Source organism: Squalius cephalus (assembly GCF_949319135.1).
Source record: "Squalius cephalus genome assembly, chromosome: 24".
Lineage (NCBI taxonomy): Eukaryota > Metazoa > Chordata > Actinopteri > Cypriniformes > Leuciscidae > Squalius > Squalius cephalus.
The window spans coordinates 12,431,022-12,458,961 of NC_137145.1; the positions used below are offsets into that span (position 1 = coordinate 12,431,022).

General features: G+C 36.8%; 1 protein-coding gene across 9 annotated transcripts in view; it reads right to left on the bottom strand.

Annotated features, from left to right (window-relative positions):
* Nucleotides 1-27,940, bottom strand: part of ntm (neurotrimin) — a 330,112-nt gene that overhangs the window by 105,167 nt on the left and 197,005 nt on the right. For 4 of the 9 annotated variants that reach the window (XM_079860410.1, XM_079860406.1, XM_079860403.1 and 1 more), the window contains exon 2: nucleotides 11,875-11,965. In XM_079860410.1, coding sequence (XP_079716536.1) covers nucleotides 11,875-11,965 — 91 coding nt within the window. Of the gene's footprint in view, nucleotides 1-11,874; nucleotides 12,620-27,940 lie in introns of those variants that run through there. The other 5 variants (XM_079860408.1, XM_079860405.1, XM_079860407.1 and 2 more) reach the window with 3 other exon arrangements.

A 27,940-nucleotide genomic window follows, 5' to 3' on the forward strand; every position in this document is an offset into this window, starting at 1 on the left:
CCATTTCGTTTAAGAACACTGATTCATTCCTGAACAAAGCTGCTGTGTGTTGCTTGGAGACACGCAATGGTTCATCCTGTTGTGGCTTTCTATTTGGAAAAAGTAACTGGCAATCTTGTGACAATTTTCTAGTTCTATGTAGGGCTTCATGCATTTCGATCATTGGATTGCTAACCAGTTAAATAACCCGTGGAAAAGCTATACATTCAGCGGCTGTAAATATTGCCATTACTTTGATTTTGTCGGGAGAAAAGATAAGAACACCATTGTCAAATGTAAGTTGTGGCATTGCTTTACTCTGGCATTACATGGCTTGTAGGGCTGGGTAAAAAAAATATTGATTTCTCGATTTTAATCGATTCTCATTTTTACGAACCGATATCGATTCTTAAATCCCAAGAATCGATTAGTCATCCTGTTTTCAGTTGATGAATGAATGTAACATTGTAGCGCGCATCCCATCCAATAAATCACAATAATCTTTGTGCTTTGTTACAACTGATAAGAAACAAAGTCTTCCGAAAGAATAATAATTTTCTTACGAAATTCAAAAACATAAATACCGTTTTGGCACTGTGGTGTGAGATCGCTCTGGCGCAGATCAGCTCTAGATAAGCAGCAACGCGCACATGATCTTCTCTTCCGCCATAATAATACCAGTTACCGCACAAAATAAACATGAATGAGCATCTGAAAGTATGTTAAAAGGTAGAGTACAATTTATCGAAATCCGTATCATGTGACATGGAATCGCTCAATCAGTGTTTCAACCGTGGAAAGACGTCAGTAAATCAGCTTGTAAACAATGCCATGTCACATTTACCTCAGAAAAACCATATCCAGTGACCATAAACTCGTTAGTCAGCTAGAAAAATGAACTCTAGAGAGGAGCATTTTGCTAAATATGCAAAGTCAGGATTTTGAGAAAATACTCAACTGCCAATTTTGTGGGTGTAATAGAAAAGTAATATAAATAGTAGTGTAACGAACTACTGTTGCTAGAGAGTGATAATAAATGTAATAATATAACTTTTAAAAGGACAAGTAACAAGTCAAACACTGATAACAGAGTTATACAGTATCAAAAATGCTTAATGTAGGGCATTTACACTTGGTTTTTTCATGGTTGGATCATTAAGTATAAATACCCACAAACAACAGCAAAATGGGGTTATAAATGTTTATCATATCCCATTTTAAATTGCATGACCATAATTCAGAATATGATTGTTTGACCAAATAATGCAGTCCAAATACACACACTTCCACACAGAGCGAGAGAATATTGGATTGATATGCAGGTTAAACCTGGTGGACTCTTCGGAAATTGCAGGGATTTGCTTCTATCCACCAGCATTTGGGAGGCTGGAGATAACGACAGCAGATATATCAGGTGTCAACAACAGACAGACAGACTGGAAGATTTTATCACAAAAGACTCAGTCAGGACCACTCCTCCTGCAAACATGAGAGCAGTGTTCTCCGAGAACCGCCATGAGATGGTGGTGCGAATGTTTTCATGCTGTTTAAGCACCCAATAAAATGCTGAGGTAAATCTCTGAGATGTTTTTTTGTTATGTATTGAGAGTGAAAATGCTGGGAGAGAGGAAATTGGCTGCTCCGAGCTTCAACAAGTAGCACAAGGCCAGCGTACCAGCTCTCGGTGGTATTAACAAGCTATACAAGCAGCACGCCAATAAATCACAAGCTTTTCAGCCACCAGAAGTGAAGCAGTGAGTGCTGCCTCTGTCCAATACACTCTAAAACAACAGAACCTGGTGATTATATTAAAACACCAAGGGCCAGAATTAAATAACCCTTTCACTCGTAAGTTTAAATTATTCTAACTGAGCCCCCGGCATGAGATTTTTAAGGCGACCGTTATTTTTAATGTATCACAGTATTTACAAGGCAACGTGTAGGCCTAAAGCTTGTCACATGACACATTACAGCCACAATAGTGTTGTATGACTGATGTATCAGTTTTCTTTCATTTTTCCTTCATATTCAAAATATTCACCAATATAGCGAAAAATCTGATATTCTGATTCTCCAATATTAGTAAGTAAACGTATTTTGTCAGTTAGGCTAAACATATTTATAATGATTATGTTAGTTGATCTACAATGGCCAGAGCTGTCGGATTTACAACACGTAGCCTATATTCAACCACTTTGCCTGAAAGACATGAAAGTAAGTGACTGGTGAACTAGGAGAAGAATAGAGGAAACTTTATAGTAACCTACACAATGTGTATCTGGAGTGAATAAAACAGCATCAATTGATGTCTCAATGGATTATTATTGCCACTTCCATAGACATCAGTGTGCATTTTACAAACCTTTTTTTTTTTTTTTTTTTTTTTCTAGTACTTATGTATTTAAGTCTTGTAAACTCGGTTTACTTGAGTTTCTGGGTTATTGGTTTGCATATAAACCGATACAACAGATTATTTCAAATGAGCTAATTTCTGATGTTCATTTCAATGTATCAGTGTGTAAACATGCTCATTATATTGAAAACACTGTACATTTGTGAAATATGACAAGCGCTGGGTGAGTCTATCCCTGGCTCAGCCCCAGCCAAAGCACAGAATCAGATTTGAATGTAGCAGTTGATCATGTGATGCAATGAACGTTCTAATCATATGTGTGATTGTACGTGTCAAAGGGTTAAGTCTAATTTTTTTTATATAAACCAATCATCTTACTTATCAATCTGGGTTCTTGATGTTGGCTCGACATATCTACAGTACTTAGTTTTAAAATAGCAAAGTGAGAAAATGAATTGCAACTTCAACCAGAGAGATAGAGCTAGAAAGCAGCGTGTGGAAATTCATTAAGTTCGACATGTTTGGCTGGTGTTTCTATTGTTGGTTTATACCCTAGGTAGGTAGTTGTTTTTATATGATACAGTTCATTTATATTTTTGCAACAAACAAAACAGGCATTTGTCAGGGAAGATATTGTCTTCCTAGTCCTTTTCCTAACAGATTTTCAAACATGGCAATCACAAATCTCAAGGGAAAACTGGCTTTACTCACTGCAAATCTAAAGCTAGCATTGCAAGACTCACACCGCTAGTGAACTTAAAGGAGAACTCCGGTCAATTTTAATGACACCGGTCAACTTGTAATGACACATCAAGGATGTTAAGAGGCTAAAAGCAGGTTTAAAACTTGCCCCATTGAAGTCAACAGGGTGCAAATTTTAAAAAGAGGATAACACGGCGTAGGCAACACCGATTTTTGTCGTTGTTCTCTGTTGACAGCACTCCAAATTTACAAAAGAATGAGCTCAATGTTAAAACTGACCGGAGTTCTCCTTTAAAGGAGAACTTGGTAACTTTTTTAACTTAATAAAACTGTCTAGAATTCATTTGGATGGTTAAACAACCTGTTCTGGTGATATTGGTGACTTTCCCCGCTCCCCCCAGCGTTCCCAGGCGGAAAACCAACCTTGCAACTTGGGGACTACCGTCCCGGCAAGATAGAAATTGGAAGTCTCGTGAGAAGCGAGAACGAGCGCGAAACACGAATTGCTTTACGGCAATTCGACATAAACACACACGCATGTATTACCAGATTACCCACCTCGGTAGACATAGCTCCACACGATACAGTTGGCTTGCTCCGATCAAAACAAACGCACATGAGCAGCTGTAGAGAGGGGGAGGAGGCCGCCGCAAGTGAGTTTTTTACGACCGTGTTGTGAAATATACGCCCCCCCACAGCTGTAGGGGGAGCTCGTGGGGAAAACATGCGACAACAAAGGAAAAATCAGCGAAGAAGTGACTAGAGTTCGCTAGAGTTGCCGAGTTCTCCTTTAATGCTTCTGTTGTGTTGCGTTATCTTGTCTTCTTTTAATTGCTTAAACCATCTTAAAACCTCAATGACCTTTCATCTCTGAACTGTAGTTTATTCTTGTGATCACTTTTTCTTGTTTGCACATTTGTTAATGAGCGTCTGTTTATTTTCATTTTTACTTGTGCTTTTTAGGGCCCGAGCACCGATGGTGTGAGGACCCTCTTGGAATTGCTCTGTTTATTATTATTATTATTATTCTTCTCCGCATTGAATTGCATTTTTGAGGGCCTAAACATGCGCGAAAACTCACGAAACTTTGCACACGCGTCAGAACTGGCGAAAATTTACATCTGATATAGGTTTCAGAATTGGACGGGGCAAAATGGCTCGATAGCGCCACCTATAAAAGTTCAACGGAGTGCGCCTCCTGCAACGTTCCACGTACGTGCACGAAATTCGGTACATACGTGTAATGACCTAATACCTACAAAAAAGTCTCTTGGAGCATAGCCCTAAACACAACAGGAAGTCAGCCATTTTGAACTTCCTCTCAGATTTTTGTGCAGTTTTTGCCATTTTCAGGCCTCGTACTTTAACGAACTCCTCCTACAGTTTTAATCTGATCATCTTCAAATTTGGTGAGTGTAATCTTAAGGCCTTTGCGACGTTAAATTGCGAAGATCTTGAGTTTTCGTCGAAGGGCGGGTCCTCGGCGGCCTTACAAATTTCGATGTTTCGCCATGAAACAGGAAGTTGCTGTAACTCAGGCATGGAATGTCCAATCTCCCCCAAACTTCACACGTTTGATAAGAGTTCTGTCCTGAACACATGGCCATGCTCATATTCAGTTATAGTCATAGCGCCACCTGCTGGCAACAGGAAGTGACATGTTTAACACTGTTATGGACTCCTAATAACATATAAAAAAGTGCCAGCAAGTGCGAAACATGCTAACAACATACTAGAAGCATGCTAAAACATGCTAGCAAACTCTTAGCTAAGTGCTAAAGCATGCTATTATTGCAATTAAATAGGAATTTGCTGTAACTCAGGCATGGAATGTCCAATCTGCCCCAAACTTCACACTTTTGATAAGCGTTCTGTCCTGAACACATCTACATGATAATATTCAGTTATAGTAATAGCGCCACCTACTGGCAACAGGAAGTGTCATGTTTAACACGTTGATGCCATTCTAGCAACATGTTAAAAATGCCATTGAGGTCTAAACATGCTAGAAACATGTTAAAACATGCTAGCAATACTTAGCTAAGTGCTAAAGCATGCTAATTCAATGAAACAGGATGTTGTTGTTACTCAAGAAGGCAATGTCCAATATGCGCCAAACTTCACACTTTTAATAAACGTTCTGTCCTGAACACATGACCATGCTCATATTCAGTTACAGTCATAGTGCCACCTGCTGGCAACAGGAAGTGACATGTTAAACACTGTTGTGGACATATAAAAACATATAAAAAAAGTGCCAGCAAGTGCTAAACATGCTAACAACATACTAGAAACATGCTAAAACATGCTAGCAAACACTTAGCTAAGTGCTAAAGCATGCTATTGCTGCAATTAAATAGGAATTTGCTGTAACACAGGCATGGAATGTCCAATCTGCCCCAAACTTCACACGTTTGATAAGAGTCATGGCCTGAACACATCTACATGAGAATATTCAGTTATAGTAATAGCGCCACCTGCTGTCAACAGGAAGTGACATGTTTAACACTGTTGTGGTCTCCTAATAACATATATAAAAGAGCCAGCAAGTGCTAAACAGGTTAGCAACATACTAGAAACATGCTAGCAAACACTTAGCTAAGTGATAAAGCATGCTATTACTGCAATTAAATAGGAATTTGCTGTAACTCAGGCATGGAACGTCCAATCTGCCCCAAACTTCACATGTTTGATAAGAATCATGGCCTGAACGCATGCCTATGCTCAAATTCAGTTATAGTAATAGCGCCACCTACTGGCAACAGGAAGTGACATGTTTAACACGTTGATGCCGTTCTAGCAACATGTTAAAAATGCCATTGAGTTCTAAACATGCTAGAAACATATTAAAACATGCTAGCAATACTTAGCTAAGTGCTAAAGCATGCTAATTCAATGAAACAGGACTTTGTTGTTACTCAAGAAGGCAATGTACAATCTACCCCAAACGTCACACGTTTGATAAGAGTTATCTCTTGAACACATGTCCATGCTCATATTTAGTTATAGTCATAGCGCCACCTGCTGGCAACAGGAAGTGACGTTTAACACTGTTCTTGACTCCTAATAACATATAAAAAAATGCCAGTAGGTGCTAAACATCCTACCAACATACTAGAGACATGCTAAAACATAATAGCAAACACTTAGCTAAGTGCTAAAGAATGATATTACTGCAATTAAATATGAATTTGCTGTAACTCAGGCATGGAATGTCCAATCTGCCCCAAACTTCACACTTTTGATAAGCGTTCTGTCCTGAACACATGACCATGCTTATATTCAGTTACAGTCATAGCGCCACCTGCTGGCAACAGGAAGTGACATGTTTAACACTGTTGTGGACTCCTAATAACATATAAAAAAGTGCCAGCAAGTGTTAAACATGCTAACAACATACTAGAAACATGCTAAAACATGCTAGCAAACTCTTAGCCAAGTGCTAAAGCATGCTATTATTGCAATTAAATAGGAATTTGCTGTAACTCAGGCATGGAATGTCCAATCTGCCCCAAACTTCACACTTTTGATAAGAGTCATGGCCTGAACACATCTACATGAGAATGTTCAGTTATAGTAATAGCGCCACCAACTGGCAACAGGAAGTGACATGTTTAACACGTTGATGCCGTTCTAGCAACATGTTAAAACATGCTAACAATGCTTAGCTAAGTTCTAAAGAATGCTAATTCAATGAAACATGACTTTGTTGTTACTCAAGAAGGCAATGTCCAATTTGCACCAAACTTCACATGTTTGATAAGAGTTCTGTCCTGAACACACATCCATGCTCATATTCAGTTATAGTCATAACGCCACCTACTGGCAACAGAAACTGACATGGTTAACACAGTAATGCAGTACTAACCACATAATTATTGTGTACTAAGCATGCTAGAAACAGACTGAACATGCTAGCAACACTTAGCTGAGTCATGAAGCATGCTATTATCACCATTATACAAAACATTTTGTAACTGACTTTGACATACTCTTACTATATATACCTCCTTAAATGTACATTTCCCAACCATGCTCTGCCTTCCTAAAGCCACCGAGTGTTGATGGCACGGGTGCGAGGGCCCTTTCATCGCTGCTTGCAGCTTTAATTCTTTTTGTATTTCTGTAGCTCATCAGTTTCACCTTTTAAACCATAACCATTCTCCTCGTTGTCTTCCAGCAAATAAATTGCCATATTCCATAATCCTCTCCAGACAGTGCGGCACTTCAACACCCACTCACTGCCCTCAAACTCCCTCAATTTTTGTCACATATTTCCGTAAGAGGGCTTTAATTTAGCCCACGCAATTGTGGACTTACGCAATGAATCTTATTTTTAATGTAATAACCTTGTTATGTTTTGTCCTAAGACTAATTTGGAACTGACAGAGTTAGTTTTCTGCTAATGTTCACCTGAGGGGGAAATATGACTGAAAACATCACCTTGGGCGGCAAGGTTTGGTGACACCGATAACTGTAAACTGTGTAGCTGTCACAATGGCAATGTATCAGTGAAACTGCTGCACCCTTTGTACAATGTTTATAACTTTGGTGAAATTTAAGATATGCCTATATATATTTAAGATATGCCTACATATAAATGTGGACAAACTTGATTAAACACTCAAATACAGCAAGCTGTAAGTGTCAATTGCAAGAAACATTTTTATCAAATATTATTTGGAATACCCAGGATTAGTTTCAACTCACTAAACAATGAACTGCTAAAATGAACTAAAAGCAACACAGTAACATTTAGAACATTTAGAAAACGTATAATTCATAAAAAATGTCAGAGGTTTTAATGCTTTGTTGTCAAATAAATATCATTCATTCATGCAGTCTATATCTTGACCAATCACAAAAGCAGCTTTGGGTAGTACCAAACATAATAATGGGGCTTTTTTATTTTTATTTCTACTTTCTAGAGCAGAAGTCTCAAAATAGTCTTTTAATATTTTTTTCCCTAAAGTCATGGCCTGCAAATTCATTTTATTTTAAGTTGCCATGTAAAGGAAGTTTTGATAGTGTTTTCTTCCTTATTGTGATGTACTGTGTACGAGTGAACCGGTTTGTTGTTGTCATCTTGGCTATATAGTAGTCGCATATTTACAGTGCTTTAGGCCTGTATATGTACTATTCCCACTAGACAAAATGAAGTAACGCATGTCTTCACTGCGTGCAACAGAGATTGTTATTGTTTTCCCATGCTTCAAATGCATTTCTCCAACTTTATCATACACTGCTGACAACATGGCTATAAATGTTTAATACTGTTTAAAAACAGCCAGACACTTTGCATATAAATATTGCCAATCAGTGATCTTCACTACTAAGTTTTTTTTTTTTTTTTATCCCTGCACAGAGGTTAAGCTTTATTAAAGTGGGTGTAATCCTGTTAGTCATGAGAATATCCTAAAGGTTAGGCTACTAGTACATGTCCCTACATTAAGACATATGAAGATCCCAAACAATTGTGACCAAAATATCTAGCCTGGCTATTTTTGTGTGTAACTTTGCAACACAAGCACCCAAACTCATACACATTTGTTTTTCTGTCACTGTGGGGACTTTCCATTGACTTAGGCTATACTGTTTATTCTGAACTAATGACAATAGGGGGAGACCAGGGATGGTAATAACACTTTTTGTTTGAGCATCATTAACTCAGTGGTTGTTTGTGCTAGATCTCTCAAACTTTGATACATGGTATGTGTCTACTACAAATAAAACTCACTTGAACGTACTACACAATCACAGATAATGTGAGTTAATGTCAAATGCAAAGAGTTCTGTTGTTACAACCTACCCCACTACTTGGGTGAGTTGTAACACTAGCTGGGGATAGATGTAACAACAAGAACTTTATTGAAGAACAAAGAGTAATCACTTTTTAATAAAATGATAAAGTGACAAAAAAAAAAAAACATTGTATTTCCTTTACGACTTTAAATTTAGCACACTGCTGTGTGTGTTTGTGTGAGTGTTCATGTAGTGTACTATATTCCGGTCACATTCAGTCACTAACTATGTTGCTATCAACCTTTTATGTGAATTTTAGTGACACCACAAACGCCAAGATGCATTTAAATTCTAAAAATGTGCACAAAAAAAGTGTAGGCTATGTGTTAGGGGTGTAATGATACCCTCATGTCACGATTCGATACATACCACGATACTGAACTCACGATACGATATTATTGCGATACTCCAAGACTAAAAAAAATTTACTGTTGATAAAAATGGTAAATTTGGTATTCTGAAGCTGAAAATACAGAATTATTTTAGACGAATATGCCTGCACTCTGTCACTACTAGATATGTTTAAAATAATGTACGCCACTTTTTACTGGTAAGACATTTGGCATTATCAGGACCCACAAATATTTCCCCCCTTGCATTTTATACATTATATTCAACATTATATATAGTAGTTTAATGTAGTACTGACACTAAAACTCTGTAAACTTGAATTTTTTCTCACACAGTAATTTTTATTTTGGGTGAACTATACACAATACATATTGTCACTATCCACGATACTGTTGCATTTTTGTATTGCGATATATTGTGACACGATATATTGTTACAGCCCTAGTATGTATGTATGTAATGTTTTTATCTGATAAGATGACGTGCATAAACTACAATGAAAACATATTTACCAAATAAATCTCTAGATGCGCAACAAACACACACCACATACACATTTTCTTAGCTATGTATATTTTTTTCCAATTAAGGACATACCCAAAGGGAGGTTATGTCACATTTATCCACAAACTATAGCTAAGTATGTACACACACATAATTAGTTGGTTACACACAGACTGCTTAAAATAATTATTTATATAATAAACAATGCCTTTAGAAGTTTTAATAGACCAACAAAGTGCAACGTACTTGGGAACTACTGGGCCTCAAAGAAGGTAATGCACTACATTTGAAAACAGTATAAAATGGCTAATATTCAATTTTCTTTGGCAAAAAACTCATGTGACTGTGCCATAACAGAGGATGTGATTGATAAATGGACTCATTATAGACCTTATGTACTGTAGCTCGCCCCTTTTTAGCGCTGCGCTCGTTGTCTTTTGTCTTCTGGTCACAGCGATCTTGCGTATTTATGAATGAACGGCTCGTTTTAAAATCTTCCCGGTCGACTGTTGTTAAGACATCTAAGATGGCTGCGCACTTGTTTCTCTGGTGCATAAGGTCTATAAGGGGTTGGTTGTTGTAACATTTTAACAGCACAATTAGTTGGATACACACAAACTGCTTAAAATAATTATAAACAATGCCTTTAGAAGTTTTAATAGAAAAACTGCAAAGTAGGCTTTACCACATTATAAGGGGCTGGTTGTAACATTTTTAATCAATCTTATAGCTATCCCCAGCCCAAACAGCCATCACTTTTTAATATGTGGGTTTGAAGTAAGCATGGATGCAAAACATCAAATTAAACTAGAGAAACAGATACTTTAGGTTATGTAGGCTAAGTCAAATAATTATATAATACAATGATTGGTAGGCAAAAAAAAAATATATATATACTACTTTCCTTTCTGAAAATCAGTTTTTTTTTGGTCATAAAATCTATAATGTTGGACACAGTCACATGCAGTTCTCCTGTGAGCACAAAAAGGTGATGGGAGTGTATGATACTTCACCATCTCTCTTTTCTGAATTGTTAAACTGACAGTTACAACTAACCGTGTTACAACAGTCCTCGGTCTCCCCTATCCATCTCCTAACTCTAAACCAAACCCTCACAGAAAACGTTCTCAATTTTTACATTTTCATTAAGACATTGCTTGCAATATTCATTAAGTTGTTTTCCTCACTGAAAGTGTTAGCTAGTCCCCACAATGTAGCTGAATTCATGTTTTATTATCCCTGTGGGAACATTTGTTCCCCCAATATAGGCAAAACCTGACACACACACACACACACACACACACACACACACACACACACACACACACACACACTTAGCTATGTATATTTTTTCCCAATTAAGGTCATACCCGAAGGGAGGTTTTGTCACATTTACCTCACTTTGGGGACAATTTTATCCACAAGCTATGCTATGGCACACACACACACACACACACACACACACACACACACACACACACACACACACACACAGCACAATTAGTTGGATACACACAAACTGCTTAAAATAATTAATAAACAATGCCTTTAGAAGTTTTAATAGACTAACATAAAGTGCAAAGTAGGCTACTTGGGAACTACTGGGCCTCAAAGAACGTAATGCACATCATTTGAATACAGTATAAAATGGCTAATATTCAATGTTCTTATGCCATTGAAATGTCAAAACTTTAGTGCATACTTCTGACTCTTGGCTGCTTCATGAAGAAGATATTCTATTTTCTGATATTGCACAGTGAACTGTTAAAATGTTCACATTATTCTGGAATTCAACTTTTTTTCCATGCATTTAATTTGCCACACATATCATTTGTAATTTTATGAGATTTCAAAGTTTTAACTTAATTTTCTTCATTTGTAATTAAATTCAAAGTGGCTGAAACAGTGAAATGAACTACAGTATATTGAATTTAATTAAAGATTTAGTGCAACATAAGTTTTCAAGTAGTGGGTAGAAATAGTCAAGAGTGTGAGCACCAAAAAGCTTAGAATATCACGCACAATAACAACTCATTTTGAAGAGCTTACCAGCCACATGAGTTCTTTCTTTCTTTAAATCGATAAAAATGAACGGACATGGAAAACAATTGACAGTGCTGCTGCTCTTTCCACTCAGGACACAGGAACATGACAGCATGATAAATGCATAACATCACGCCTACCTGAGGAAGAGCGTCTCTCCTTGTCTGATGGTGATATTGTCCATCTGTTTGTTATCGGATTGGGATTCTCCTTGACTGCGGACAGGCAGACCTGCGGGGAGAAGGAACAACAGCAGTCTGAGACTCATCACCACACACCTCCTCCAGGACGCCACAACCATCTTCATCTGCGGAGTTTTCAGAGTGTAAATCCGTTCACAGTAGTCCAAAAGAGAAACGCGTTAGTTATCCATTACAGTTTATCTGTTAATCCAGATTTCCTCCCCAGGTAGACAACAAAATCCCTCGCGTACTTAGTACAGAGCGCTTATCGATGACCGCGCCGTGCCGTCGCCATGGAAAAGGGGGGTAAAATAAAATAACGTATGAATGAAATGTACACTTTAGTGGTGACCTCAATCGTTCTGGTTTCTTAAATCCTATTGCCTTTAATATCCGCACTGAAAATCCATCTTTTTTTCCCCCAGCTGACACGCTGACTCAAACTTTAAGAAGTGAAAGCTGTAGAGCTGACAGCGAATGAACGTGCCAAAATGTCACTCCAGCTGTGCCTGAATAGATATGGAGGGTGTTTGTGGTTCCTCAATGCAGTACAGCATGAGTATACGCAGTCTTCTCAAAAAACAAAACACAAAAAAGTCTTCCTCTAGTGGGACCGTTGCTCGGTTTTCTTTCCGAGCCTACTGGATAACCGCGGAAGGGGGGCTGTGAATCGCACGCACAAGTTGGAAAAGCGCGCGCTGTTGTCATAGCAGCAGCGGCCGCGTCCTCGCTGGACAGGGGCCATCCAGTACAGCGCAAAACACAGCGCACAAATCAGAGGCTATTGTATGCAGTAATACAATGCATGAGCGGTATTCACTGATTGCCGCCTCTGTCATTCACCACAAGGGTTAAAGTAGCTCTCTCGAAAAAGAAAATTGAGCTTGCTTGTACAAATCACAAACCAAATAACCGATATTTTGAGAACTGAAGGGAATGATGTCTACACAGAGAAAATACAGGACATGTCGGGGCGTCACAAACACGCACACACACATATTTTAATTTTTTTTTTTTTTTTTAATATAGATTGTTTTGTATTTTGTTGCACGTGTGCATGGTTCGCGTGTGTAGCTTCTTAACCCTAAAACAGCACATGTTGTGGGTGTGTGATGTCATCCTGAGACATTGTGTGTGTGTGATATACATATACATACACACACATACAGTATATTAAATCGATACAAAATGAACAACAATTAATCGCAATTAAAAACACTTACGTTGTTAATATAAGTTATTATAAGTTTTAATATAGGCCTATTATAATATAATAATTTCACAATTAATCTCCAAATTAATGTAGAAACAACACAAAGACAGTAGCCTCAATGATTTTTTTCTTCTTTTTTTACATTAATTATAGCCATTCAAAATGACTGTCTAAATGAAAGCTAACAATTTTTTTAATGTTTATTAGGCTTCAAAAAATATAACAACTTTTAATTTTTAATCTTAAAACAATCCTCACATTAACCCATAATAAATGTCATATTTGCCTGTGCTATATGGGAAATTTACAGAAATTGATTAAAGTTATCAAATAGTCTTCACTGCATGAATTATAAATTAAATATAGATTAATCCTTTTTAAAGATACAAAAGTTATTTAGTCAAGAGCAGTGAGTAATTTTCTCTGTTCCCTTTGTTCTTTGATTAAAATTAATGACAGACAGCGTTAGTGGCCATTAGCGTTAATTGCGTTAAATAGACTATTTTTAACGTATTAAACTATATACGCCTTTACGTCTCAGGATGACATACCTACAAAATATATGTGCTGTTTTAGGGTTAAGAAGCTACACACGTGCACCATGCTACTTGCGGATCATTTTGTAGCCTACAGTATGCCCTCTGATCTGTAATACAAAAAATATACATAATCTTTATCTGTTTTATCTACTGTCTGCTGCACACACACGCATTAGTGCTGTCAATCGATTTAAGAAAATAAAACTAATCGCACATTATTCTGTAATTAATCACGATAAAATCGCACCTAACATTAAAGTTTTTAATATATTTTTTATATTGTAATACTTTCACATTGAATCTCCAAAATAATATAGAAACAACATATGTCTGTATGGATATACAGACTGTATATAGCAGGGCTGGAGTGGGGCCACTTTTCAGCCCCGGAGTTTCAGGCCCAAGACCGGCCCACTTTTTCCATGGTGGAATTCCAAATTAGCACTTTTTCCAAATTAGATAAATGAAGCAACAGTTCAGCTCTTACTATTGTGTAGTTTGTATTAATACCATGGTTCAACAAATAATGTAAAGGTTAAATAATAATTCACTTAGACTTTATAAGAAGCAATTGCGACTTTATTTCACACAATTGCGACTTTATATCTCGCAATTCTGACTTTATATCTCGCAATTCTGACTTTATATCTCGCAATTCTGACTTTATAACACGCAATTGCAACTTTATTTCACGCAATTCTGACTTTATATCTCACAATTCTGACTTTATATCTCGCAATTCTGACTGTATATCTCGCAATTCTGACTTTATAACACGCAATTGCAACTTTATAACACGCAATTGCAACTTTATTTCACGCAATTCTGACTTTATATCTCACAATTCTGACTTTATAACACGCAATTGCAGCTTTATTTCACGCAATTCTGACTTTATATCTCGCAATTCTGACTTTATATCTTGCAATTCTGACTTTATAAGAAGCAATTGCGACTTTATTTCACACAATTCTGACTTTATATCTCGCAATTCTGACTTTATAACACGCATTTGCGACTTTATTTCACGCAATTCTGACTTTATATCTCGCAATTCTGAGAAATAAAGTCAGAATTGCGAGATGTAAACTCGCAATTGTGAGATAAAAAGTCGCAATTATCTTTTAAAATGTTTTATTCTGTGGCGGAAACAAGCTTCCATACCTCCTGGCCTCTTCCTCCCATCCATCCTCCCTGACGCGTACTGTTATGGTAGGGCCGGCCCAGCGGTAGCCTACCTGAGAAAACGTTTTGGAAAAGACCCAACCAACTCTATAGGAGGGGAGGGGAGAACTCCCTCACATGGTACAACCCATGCAGAGGCTGCGCGCTGCGCTGTCAGAATGCGGAACGTGTAATGTAACTAAAGTGACAAATGTGAAAAAAAATAAAAATTCCTCGACCGGCCCAAAAGTGAAGCGGCCCACCAGGAATTCTCCCGATTCTCCCGATTACCCACCCCGGGCCTGGTATATAGCCTACATACAGACAGCAGCAGGTTTATTAGGCACATTAAACAAAAAAAAGATTTATAATTTTGCAAAATGAATGCGTTAATTTTGACAGCCATTCAGGGATTTCTGCCACAACATTTTAACTGAAAACCCTTCAACCCTTTTTACCTTGCTTAAAGCTCCAATATGTAACAATTTTGTAATAAAATTTCCGAAAATAACTTGCACAGTGTGATATATTTCCTCCAGTTGTGTACTTACAATATCTCAAAAGTCTCCAAAGATTTTTTATTTCAGAGAAATTCCGATTTTAAATAACTGTCCGTCCCGGAAAAGAAATGTCGCCTCTCAGTGACGAAATGTCCGCACTATCCTTTTTTTTCCGGTGTGGACCATGTGATATTCCACCACACCGGAATATCACATGGTCAAATGTGGAAGTGGTGGTTATAGCGTTATAGCCATAGACTGTATGGTTATAGCTTTTATGGATCACGATTACTCTTTGGCGAGTATTGAAGTGCCAACAAAACGAAAGCGTCCATATTCGGATACACGCAGACTGTGTGACAAACGGAGGAATAAAACCCGGATAAATATCGGCCAGGCGTATTCGAGATGGAGAGAGCTGCGCGACAATCTTGGACTTGACAGAGACTCTGCTCTCGCGAGTGTATTGATAGACAGGTAAGCAAATACATTTTTTTTTTATTGTACAAGTAACGTAATAGTTACAGTAAAGATGATTTTAATAGATATGAATTACACCACATGCCTGTAATAATATAGCATAACATTTCACGTTCCTTGCAGTTAATTATGATGACATAAAATAATACGATCAGACATACAGGTAATACAAAAACGAATAAATTACCTCATCCGTGATCATGATTCATTAATTCCATTTAGATACATTGCTAGATGGTGAAAACGCATTAAAAACGACATCTCCCATCGTCACCTCCTTCATAGCGTCATCAAGCTTCGCCTTTGTTATTGTTGGAAACTGCGCAGTCTTGTGGTGAAAAAATATTACATATTGGAGCTTTAATTAAAATCACTTAATTTTCTAAAATATAAATCATTTTTTGGAAGTTTGCTTAAACCATCTGAATGGACAATGATTCTGCACAAAATGAAATGTCCAGTATGTATTTCATAAATGTTCTCAGACACCAGCTGCTACCACCTTCTATCAGCCTTGCTACCATAAATAATCTATTCACACAAAGGTGCTTATTTAAAAGCAAGCCTTACCTCCTGAAGGACAAAAAAAAAAAAAAAAAAAACGTCCAGGGTATTTTTAAGAGGAGCAATTCAAGAAACACAACATGTTACCCTGTCAGACAGACAGACCCTTACTGCCAAATGTGGCAATGTGTCCTCATAGATCACTCTCAGATCCCTCACACATTCAACACGAGACAGTGGCCTAAAACTGCATGCTAGAACTTTACTTGTGGGTTTCTGAGCAGAAATGAGGGCATTCATACAGATATATTATTTCCCTGTCATAAAATAATGAGTGAAGCAGTGTGTTTTAACAGACCATAACGAAGCCCTCATACACAGGACATTTGTGGATGACTCATTTTTCTGCAGTGCTATAAGAATTGAGTCAAGTCATGAAGCGAAAGCAAGCACTGTCATACATCTCCTTTCAACAGATTATGCTCTACATATGCAACTTAGCTATTTAAAGGTTTATTTTGTTTATTATTTATCGATGATCTTACTTGCTGATTGGCTGGCTGAATGAATTAGCAGATAGACAGAGACAGATAGACTAACTGACTGAATCTGAATTTAAGCATTATGTATCTGACTGATTCCTTGGCTGGTTTTACACTCTGCACTCCAGATGGTCTCCTTCTTCCTTTAAGATTTAAGTTGGCCCACCAGGGGACTGTGATGATAAGGTCTCATTGCAGAACTTCAGAAGATCATCAGTATGTAACTTTATCTGTTACGTGTGTGAGAGATGTTAATATGTATCAGCTGGGCAAAAAGTGTCATAGTAATATTAACTTGATACAACATCACCATGAATTATTATTAGTTTTTTTGTTTTGTTTTTTTGTTTTTTTTCATTACAAATTACTACACAACAATTAAATAATTGCCCGATTTTTCCTCTCATGTTTAAATTAGATATTGTATAACATATTAGTAGTATAATTAGCATGTTTTAAATGTTGCACCTGCATCTGCTTTTGACCAATATAAATAATTTTTTATTTCAAATAGATTTAGATCTATATATTGTATTTTTTTTTTTTTTTTTTTTTACATCAGTGCCACATTGAGCAAAATTAAATGTTTGAATTTGACAGTTGTTGTTGACTAGTCTCAAAATAAAAGCTATTTGTGGCTGCTGATCTTTTTTTTTTTTTTTTTGCTTTAATGTTTTAATAGTGATTGTTATGGAACAGCCCTCGTGTTGATTTTGATATTTGTATAGTGACGCATTTAAATGAGTTTGCTGTCTTTGTTTTACACCTTTCAAGATTTCCCTTTTTGTTTTCCCTATAAGAATTCTCTGGATGACATGATTACACGATTATTCCAAAATCATTCTGATCTGGTGCTCCAGAAATATTTCTTCTTATTATATATAAAAACAATATATTGATCATACCATTATATATTTTGTGTATAAAAAATTTGAAATATTCTTAATTCAATTTGATTATTTACTACTTTTGGTAGTCATTTCAGAATGTATGTGGGATTGAATTAACAATTATAGAATTACTTTCGGGTTCAAATGTTCTAATTCATGTACATATTCATATTCATGACTTAAAACTCAATGTTTTCATTTTGAAATAACATGTTTCAATCATGTGGCTCGATCAAAAAGAAGCTCGAGTCTAACAACAAGTTTTGGGCCGGTAAGATGTTTGAAATGTTTTTGAAAGTCTTTCATTTTCACCAAGGCTAAATTCTTTTGATAAAAAAAAAATACAGTACAAACAGTAACATTGTGAAATATTATTATGATTTCAATTGGAATATCTTCTAAAACTGTATTTATTCCTGTGATGGCAAAGCTGAATTTTCAGCATCATTACTCACTCAGAAATCTTTCTAATATGCTGATTTGCTCAAGAAATATTTCTTACTATTATCAATGTTAAAAACAGTTGTGCTGCTTAATATGTTTGTAGAAACCATGATACATTTATATAAATAAATTACAGCCTGAAGGTTTTCTCAACAGGGACATTTTGCCACTATACGTTTTATGTCTGCATAAACTAAAGCTGTAAAACTTCACTCAGTATAGACATCATAAGCTCAACTAAACTCTGCCCTGCTGGCACTGTTGACTTTAGTGCATTGGCACGGCACTTCAATAACATTTGTGGGACGACAGCTCAATTCCCAGTTTGTGGGCTCCCAGCTGATTTGGTGCAATGCTGCTGGCTATGTAATATCGTGTCACTATGAAAGCTCAGTTATATATCATAGAGGGCCTTTTGTGATTTTCAGTGTTTTGCTTTAGCCTGCTAAACGCAACCCACTTCAGCATTCAAAACATCTAGCCATGATTGCCTGGGTTAAGAGTACTGCTGAAAAACAATAATCAAGTTGAAATGCTGCTTTGAGAGAGATAATATGTGTCCTCACACATCTGTGAAAACAGTGTTTATGGTTTAAGTGAGAGCTCCAAGTGGCTTGCGACTGGAATGTAATGGTACACCTCTGTGCAAGTGTGTTTTTGCACGTGTACACATTCAGGATAGTGCACTAAATCAGTATCTTTCTTCATCTAACACATAGTGACACGTTGATGAGTGATCGGTCAGATCTCTATACACCGGAACTGAATAATCTGGGCTGAGAGAGAGAGAGAGAGGAAAAAAGCTGGTAGCCGAGAGCAATTCGACTCTTTGGGGTGGAAGTGACCATTATTTTCCAATACAGAGATTGATGTCGCTTGAACTCCTCTTTGTCTTACACTAGTAATGGTTTTCTGTCTTTGCCTTGCTGTTTAACAGCGTTTTCCTCTAACTTGTTCTATATTGGAGTGTCATTGTGAAGCTCCCAAGTCTCCAAAGGAAGAGAAAGAGGTTTTATTTTTTATTGTTGTTGCGGTTTATTTCTATATTTGGAATGCCAATCGAACTGAAGAAATAAATGTCAAAAAACTAAAATGTGCATAGAAAACTGAGATTTAAATCATTCAAAACATTATATAGGGTTACATTACAGATAATTTAGAGATAATATATATACATACATACATCATTTTAAATATTTTTGAAAGAAGTGATCAAAAACGAATGCGAGAAAACAGAAATATTGTGAAATACTACTTAATATTTTAAGGAAACCATGATACATTTTTTTCAAGCTTCTTTGAATAATTAGCTTATTCAAAGGGATTTTTTGTTACATTATTAATGTCTATCTGTCTCTTTCGATCGATTTAACATATATACTGTATAGTCTATATATCATACGTGTGTGTGTACGGTATGTATGTATGTATACACACACACTGCATGTACATTCAAATAAAAATACATTGAACTGATCAAAAGTGACAGACAGTCATTTAGAATATTATATGTATTATTCATTTTTTTATACTATTTTTGGTTATGTATCATGCGTGTCATTCCAACGTGCCACAGTGATTTCATTTTAGCATTTCAAAGTCATTTGTGGGATTGAATTAACCCATAAATATAGACGGTTCCTTTCATTAAGATCAGGTCGCCTGATAAAATACAGTATCGTCAGCATTGGTCCTCATCCAGCCAACTAAATCTAAATGTGTGATAAAATCAGGTTACTATAACTAAACTCAACCCATTCTCTTTTTACCCTGTATGCTACAGGACTGACATCTCTTATATGTCTGATTTTATACTGACTACTGGCTTGCACAAATGCAAGCATCAATTTTTCGACACAGATGCACTTTTGCTGACAAACTGTTTACAGTGTGCAGTAATTATAGGAACATATGCATATATAATGCCCTGGGCATTTAAAACAAAATGTAATAAAGGACACAAAACCTTGACCGTGTCATCCTGCTCCGGGGTTTTAATTCACAGCTGTCCAACAAGTATACTGTTATAGTATAAAACCACATCAGGATTTTATGATGGTGCAGTAACAACATACAACAATAACAACTCTGCAATTGGGGTATTTCCAAGTTTATAGTATGGATTAAAGAACAAGACATAAGTGTTTACCTCAAAGAATGTGCTAGCATGTTTATTTTTAACAGCATGAGAAAAGGACAGGACTACAGGTAAGCAGTGACTGATATAATTAGTGTAATAATACGAGCATTCGAAGAATCTCTCCTTCAAGAACAGAGGTTGGGTTCATTAAAACAAATCCGCCTGAAATGTTTTGAAATGGTTCATGCTCCAGTCAAATCCTGTTGTGAAACACTGATAAGGGAATTGTGTGTATCACAAGATCTTTAATAAAGTCTAAGAGGCAGGGGGGAAGTTTACTAGAGGCTATTATGAAAAATAAAATCAGATTAATGGGAATTATAGGCGTAGGGAAGCATTTGTATTATAATTTACCAACACTTTGAAGAGGCGCAGACTTGCAGAAAATGATTCAGGTGTAATAGAAAATAAAAGCGCATCCTTCTTCCTTCTGAAAAATAAAATAACATTTAAAATAGTTAAAAAGGGGAAGTTTACTATAGTGGCTATTATGAAAAATAAACTATGGGAATTATAAATGTAGAGAAGCATTTGTATGATGATCTACCTACACTTTGAAGAGGTGCAATAAAGTAATAGAAAATAAAAGTGCATCTTTTTACTCCTTTCATGGAGGAATTCCAAAATTGAAATAAAATAATAAAAGATTTATCCTTTTGATTAATGTATTCAAAATAATTTGAAAAGTATATTTAAGTAGGCTACCGAAAAATGGACATCGTACATCAAAGGGCAATAATCAGGTCTGCAACCAACGCATAAATGTTTGCCTTGCTCAATGATAGAGGATGTGCTGCTATTGTACACCTGTGAAACCATCAAAAGTAATTCATGTTTTATACATCAAACTGGCTTTTGGCCGCTTTCATCTGTGGTGGTTTTATGAAACACAGCATTCCATTTGCATAACATTCCAAAAGGTGTATTGCAAACCGGTTGGCAGGGATGGATTCCAAAATACCTCAAAGCATCAGTTCTGCTTGAAACAGAGGCTGTGAAAGAGTATTTGTTCTTGAAAGTCGTCTCTCAAGTATTGACGTTTAAGAGAGATAGCGCTCATTACACACAACACAGACATTTTGTGGCAATTACTCTTATCTTGTGTCAACACCTCTTACAAACAGAAACCCATTGAAGAATTTTGCGAATCAAGACACTTCTCATTTTCCGTTGACTGGTTTAAATTCAGAGACTAAATTACCGTGAATAACTCTACACCATGGAGCCATCTGGCTTTCCGCAGAGCCATATTTAATTTACGAGCACAGATTAGCCAATCGCTCTTCATACATGTTTAACTGACAGGTTAAAATTGGTTACCTGGTTACTGTGGAGTCTTGTCATTTAAAGTCTGCAGTGGTGAGAGCGTTTTGAGGAGACTCTACTGCATTTGACTAAATGTAATGTCACTCAATAAGTGTGAGATACACAATCAGAAACGGAAATGCATATAAAAATGAATGTTTCTTCTCAAAAATCTAAATAAAAATGTCATTATTTACTCAGCCTCATGCGTTTCCCCATATGCTGTTATTTTTTACTATATGGAGAATTTCTATGCAACTCTTGTCTACCACAGCATATCAAGCTTCAAAAAGAACAAAATAACTTTAAAAACTTATTAAAATGTTCCATATGTTGTCTATGTGTCAAATCCCGTCCTGACCATTTCGCAGAAATGTCGCCACAGGCACGTTTTTCCAATGAGCCTGGGTTGCAACATATCTTTATGTGAGAAAAACACCATTGATTATAAGTGTTGTGGAAAGTTACTTTTAAAATTAATGCATTACAATATTGCATTACACCCTAAAAAAGTTACTTGTGTGTCACTTGAAATGCAAATTCATGCCTGTACAGTAGAGGGCGCAGTTAAAAAAAAAAAAAAAAAAAAAACCTTCAGTTGTTCAGCCATTCTGGATTGCAAACGAATATGAAGCAGTACACTGATAAAAAAAAAAGTTTAAGTACAATAAACTTGTATGTTTAAGTCATTTTAACTTAAATTAAATTAAACTGACTTAAAAAATAAGTTGAATCTAGTATTGTAGCGCTCTGATCCAAAGAAGACGAAGATGAAGATAAAGATAAATCCAAATAGACAGCCAATATGCGAACCAGCGTGCAAACGCGCAATACGAACAATACGGGACACTGAACAGAACACTGGCAGGAACCAGAGCCCGTCTACGGAGAGCCTAGGCACTTCCTATTAAGTCCTATTGTACCGAATTGTGGTTGTAGTTCCACCAGAGTTCCACTGGGGGCGATCGCCCATGAGTGCAAAATGAATGGGAGTCTATGGAGCTAGACGGCTAAATTTGTCTCTTTCACCCGATTGCCGTTGAGAAATCTCAGTTTTGATTGTAGGTTTTGCAAGTTCAACATGGGTTATAGGTCGAAAGTTGAATGAACGATTACGAATTGAATGATTACGACCAGAGATACCGCTTGATGGCATCGTGGCATCCGAAGCGGGACCAGAAACAAACAAAACAAAAACTCGTCTAGCACGTGTATTACCTGTGTCAGCTGTGTTGTCGATGCCTCGAGAGAAAAGAAAGTGCAGAGCGCAAAAGCACCAGAGTGACTGAAGGATTGCCGTAAAGCAGTATCTCTGGTCGTACGATGTGTATGACGTCATTGACACTTTAGTTTAAAAGACCTTTTAAAGCAAATAAGTGACTCTAAAAAATCTAACACCCAGCAATGTGTAATTTCTTTGCATCTCCTTTCGAATACAACATTCAAATTACTAGAAAAAAAAATTATATCCTGAGAAAAGTGGATTTTGATGGGTATAGCGTCATAGATCTCCATTCATTCTGCACTCGCCTGCGAGCGTCCCCGCATGGACAGAGACGTGTTACTGCAGCCAGTCCAGAAACCGGAAGTAACCAGAGAGTGCCAATTCTCTTCATATTAGACATTCTCTGCAGGAACTTAAATACACAGTGATGATTAACTAAAAGATGAACAGCTGTGATGATAGTGTTAGTGTCCATGGTGATGAGTGGCGGGAAACTAGAACAAAGAAACACGTGTGATGAATGAAAACAAACAGAAAACCCAAGAACTGAAACTGAACATGACTGTGACATGTATAACTGCTCTTTTTATTATCAATGCTACAAACAATTGTACTGTTTAATATTTTATAGGAATCGTGATACTTTTTTTCCCCGGAATTTTTTGTTCAGGAATTTCATGAATAAAAAAAAAAAGCATTTATTTGAAATAGAAATTTTTTAACCAATTTAAGTTTTTACTATCAATTTGGACCAATTTGATTAATTGTCTATGCGCGTGCGTGCGCGTGTGTGTGTGCGTGTATACAGTTCTAAATGATAATTAAAAAGTTATGGTAAATATTATGAAGCAGCACATTTGCTTCGAGTTGACCTTGTTACAGGCTTGTCTGTTTGTTTACTCAATTCAATCTGAGAAATGTTCTAAAATGACACAAAGTCATTTAAAGACTTAAAGGAGATCTCAAGTGCATTAAATTGCTGTGTAGACAACGTCTCTCACTAATGCAAAACATGATGTGCTTGCTCGCTCTCGCGCTCTCTGTCTAATCGCCATGGTGATCCTCCTCGGTGGGAAAGAGCACGCTAGACTGTAATGAGATGTTCCTATTGGATTCACAGCAGCAACTTAAATAGACTTGTCATATTAGATATGCCTCCAGACAAATTATCAACCCAAGACATTTGTGTTTTCTTCACAAATACCAACTGTAATTATCCCTTTTCTTTTCAACACGCATTTGTTTGAGGCGAATGGCATTCAAAGACTTTAAAATGAACAGAACGTTTTTTCTGTGTGATGAAAGTGAAACAAAGTGACACTTGGTAATACATTTTAGAGTATTACCTGGAGAGACACTCAACTTTTCCTAAAACTGCATTTGGATGTACGGCTATAAATTGAAGCCCAAGGATCCAATTATGCTATTTCGAACAATCCCCTGATTAGCTCAAAATGTCAACTCTTCCTTTGAAGAAATAAATAAGAAAAATTTCCCATGAAGATGTCTATGTTTAAGCCCTTTATTTGGCCGAAAGGACTCAGTCACTGTTGCACACGACAGCCAGGATTTGAACAAACCATTAAAAGGATAGTACACACAAAAATGACTGTTTTTCCAAACAACTTTGTACAACTTTCTTCCTTGAAACACAAAGAATATATATATATATATACAAAATGGAAATTATAATTTTTTTATTTTTTTTTTACCAAACCTGATACAATAATAGTGAATGGAGTCCAAAACAACAAAAGTTGCAAAGGCAACATTTCTATTTTTCCTTTTGATTAAAGGGATCAAAAATGAAAATTCTGTCATCATTTACTCACCCTCAAGTTGTTCCAAACCTGTAAGAATTTCTCTCTTCAGCTGAACACAAAAGAAGATATTTTGAAGTGCATGGGTAACCAAACAGTTGATGGACCCCATTGACTTCCATAGTATTTTTTTTTTCATACTATGGAAGTCATACCCATACCCAAAGAATACCCATATTCTCCAAAATATCTTCGTTTGGGTTCAAACTTAAACAAATTAAAAACTAAAACAAATTAAAAACAAAACTAATAAAACTCACAAAACACAGCAAAATTACTACAACTTTAAAACAGAACATATAACAAAATTAATTAAATCTATAGACTGAAACAGTTAAAAATGAATCTTCAAAATATCTTGTGTGTGTGCGTGTGTGTGTGTGTGTGTGTGTGTGTGTGTGTGTGTGTGTGCGTGTGCCCTTGTTTATATTACATTGTGGGGACCAAATGTCCCCATAAGAATAGTAAAACCTGAGATCACCTACATTGTGGGGACCAGCCAGCGGTCCCCACTTTTCAAAAGGCTTATAAATCACACAGGATGAGTTGTTTTGAGAAAGTAAAAATGCAGAATGTTTCCTGTGATGGGTAGGTTTAGGGGCAGGGGCAGTGTAAGGGGATAGAATGTACAGTTTGTACGGTATAAAAACCATTACGTCTATGGAGAGTCCCCACAAAGATAGTGAACCAGACATGTGTGTGTGTGTGTGTGTGTGTGTGTGTGTGTGTGTGTGTGCGTGTGTGCTTGTACAACTATCTTTGTGAGGACCAGTTTGAGTTTTAGACCATTGGAGTGAGGACAAAGAGAGTAAAGTGGGGACAATTTGGCCGGTCCTCACTTTCTGAGACCCCTTTAAAGGCCTGTTTTAGGGTCAAGACTTGGTTTTAGGGATAAGGTTATAATTAGGTTAAGGGTAAGTTTAGGGTAAGGGTTCGGGTTAGGGTTCGGGTTAGGGTTCGGGTTGTGATGGGTAAGGTTAGGGTAAGCGGCTAAAGATTGCATTGTGTCAATGAATGTCCTCATAAAGATAGATGTACAAGAATGAGAGAGAGAGAGAGAGAGAGAGAGAGAGAGAGCGAGAGAGAGAGAGAGAGAGAGAGAGAGTGTGTGTGTGTGTGTGTGTGTGTGTGTGTGTGTGTGTGTGTGTGTGTGTGTGTGTACTGTACCTTTAACTCTAAAGGTAGCTACACAAATACAAACTCACATTCCTTTTTTCACAAAAGCCGTGGATATGTAAATGCATTAACCGATTTGTGGAGAAACCTCCAGTGCAGCATGTAATTACCAACATTTTTTTTAAATGAATTGTATCAAATCCAGAGCAAAATAAAGATAAGGACTCCATTAGGCCTTAAAACACTCCTAGATAACACATTTCACATAAAAAAAAAAAGAAATGCTGATAATGGATTTCTGGAATGGATAATGTGATTTTTTTGTGGCTGTAGCAGTAGGCCTAGCTGATGTGTGGTCGGTGGCTGCCAAACCGCCAGCGTCATGTGATGCACCGCTGTCATCAAAGGCAAATGAGATTACAGGGGGGAATGAAGTTTACTTGCTCTCTGACAGATTTACCGATCCCCACAGGATCGAATACAGGTCCAGAGCTATGAAAGTCATCATCCGTGGGGTGAATTACATGTGGCTGGAAACTACTTGTTTCGATAACCTACAATTCCCCTCTCCCTCTTTGATTTACCAGCATACAACCTTACTTTCTCTCACCCTTCTCCGTTGGCTTTCCATATCTGCCTCCCTCCCTTCAAGGGCGGACATTAGAAACAGAGATATGTCACATGCAGCACCACCAGGTTCTCTTTCATCATCATATTTATGCTTTTTTTTTTGTGCGGGGTTCTATGCAGTAGACTACTTCTAACACTGCCACTCTCTTCCAAACGTGGCCCAGAAAGTACATTATGATTCAGTTTCTGTGGCTGCATAAAAAAAAAAAAAAAAAAAATGTAAATATTGCAGGAGGCTTTATCAGCTAGACACTTCTCGTATTCCCTGAGCAACAGCGCATCGAGGTCAGGCGTAAATGCACAGAGTCTGCGGCACTAAAGCTGTCATCAGTGTTTATATCACTCGCCCAATTCAGGGAGGACCAATAATAAGAGAGGGGGAAATCTAATATCAGCCACGGATCAAACAACGCATGATTCATTTAGATATATTGCATATCGTCTCCCCTTCAGCCTCTGCTCGTCCCTTATGAGGACATTTCTGATTGCCAACGTACTATCGAAATTAAATGACCTTTCTTATTATAATTTTGCACATAAAAAAGCAGCTAATTTGAAATATTCTTATCTCTTATCTTCAGTAAAGGTTTCTATTTCCATAACCGGAATTGTGACTTTCTACATAATAGGCGCCTCCTGGCCTGTTGTTTGTATTTATTGGACTATATCGTTTTTTCTCAATGTGAAGTTAAAAAAGTACAGTGATTAATTTTTTATCTAATCTAACAGAGTGACATATGCTAATTAAGACATAATTAGTCATATAATATAATGGGTGACCTCATTCATTAGAGTGTAAAGGAAGAAATCCTTAGTAACTAGAACCATTTTTGTAGTTTGCAATTCAACATCTATCTAAGTGACTTTCGGAAACATTCGGAAAAGTAGAAATCATTTAAACATTATATTTTTTTTAAATATCATGGTTATTGTCAATACTACTACTAATACAGAACTTACTACCACAGATGCGGCCGTTCTAATTACGGACAAAACACAAATCTCTGACATTCGCTCAAAAACCTTGTAACTCCATTTGAGCTTGATTTTGGTAAAATGTTAATATTATAATGACACATGCGAGTGTCTGACAACCATTAATAAAGCCGAAATATCAATGTTGACAACACAGTGTTTAAGTATGTAAAAAATACTGAAAAGTACATTTCCTGAAAAGTAGCAATCTTGGACACATAAGGTTTCCGCCCGACAGTGACGATAAGCTTGAAAGTATTTTGTTTAATTTTGGCTTCCCATGCTTGGTTCGTCCAACTAACCATCCAAACAACCAACCGTCCAACCAATTAACCGTCCAAACAACCAACCAACTAACCAACTAACCGTCCAAACAACCAACCGTCCAACCAATTAACCGTCCAAACAACCAACCAACCGTCCAACCAATTAACCGACCAAACAACCAACCAACCAACCAACCAACCAACCGTCCAACCAACTAACCGCCCAAACAACCAACCGTCCAAATAACCAGCTGTCCAACCAATTAACCAT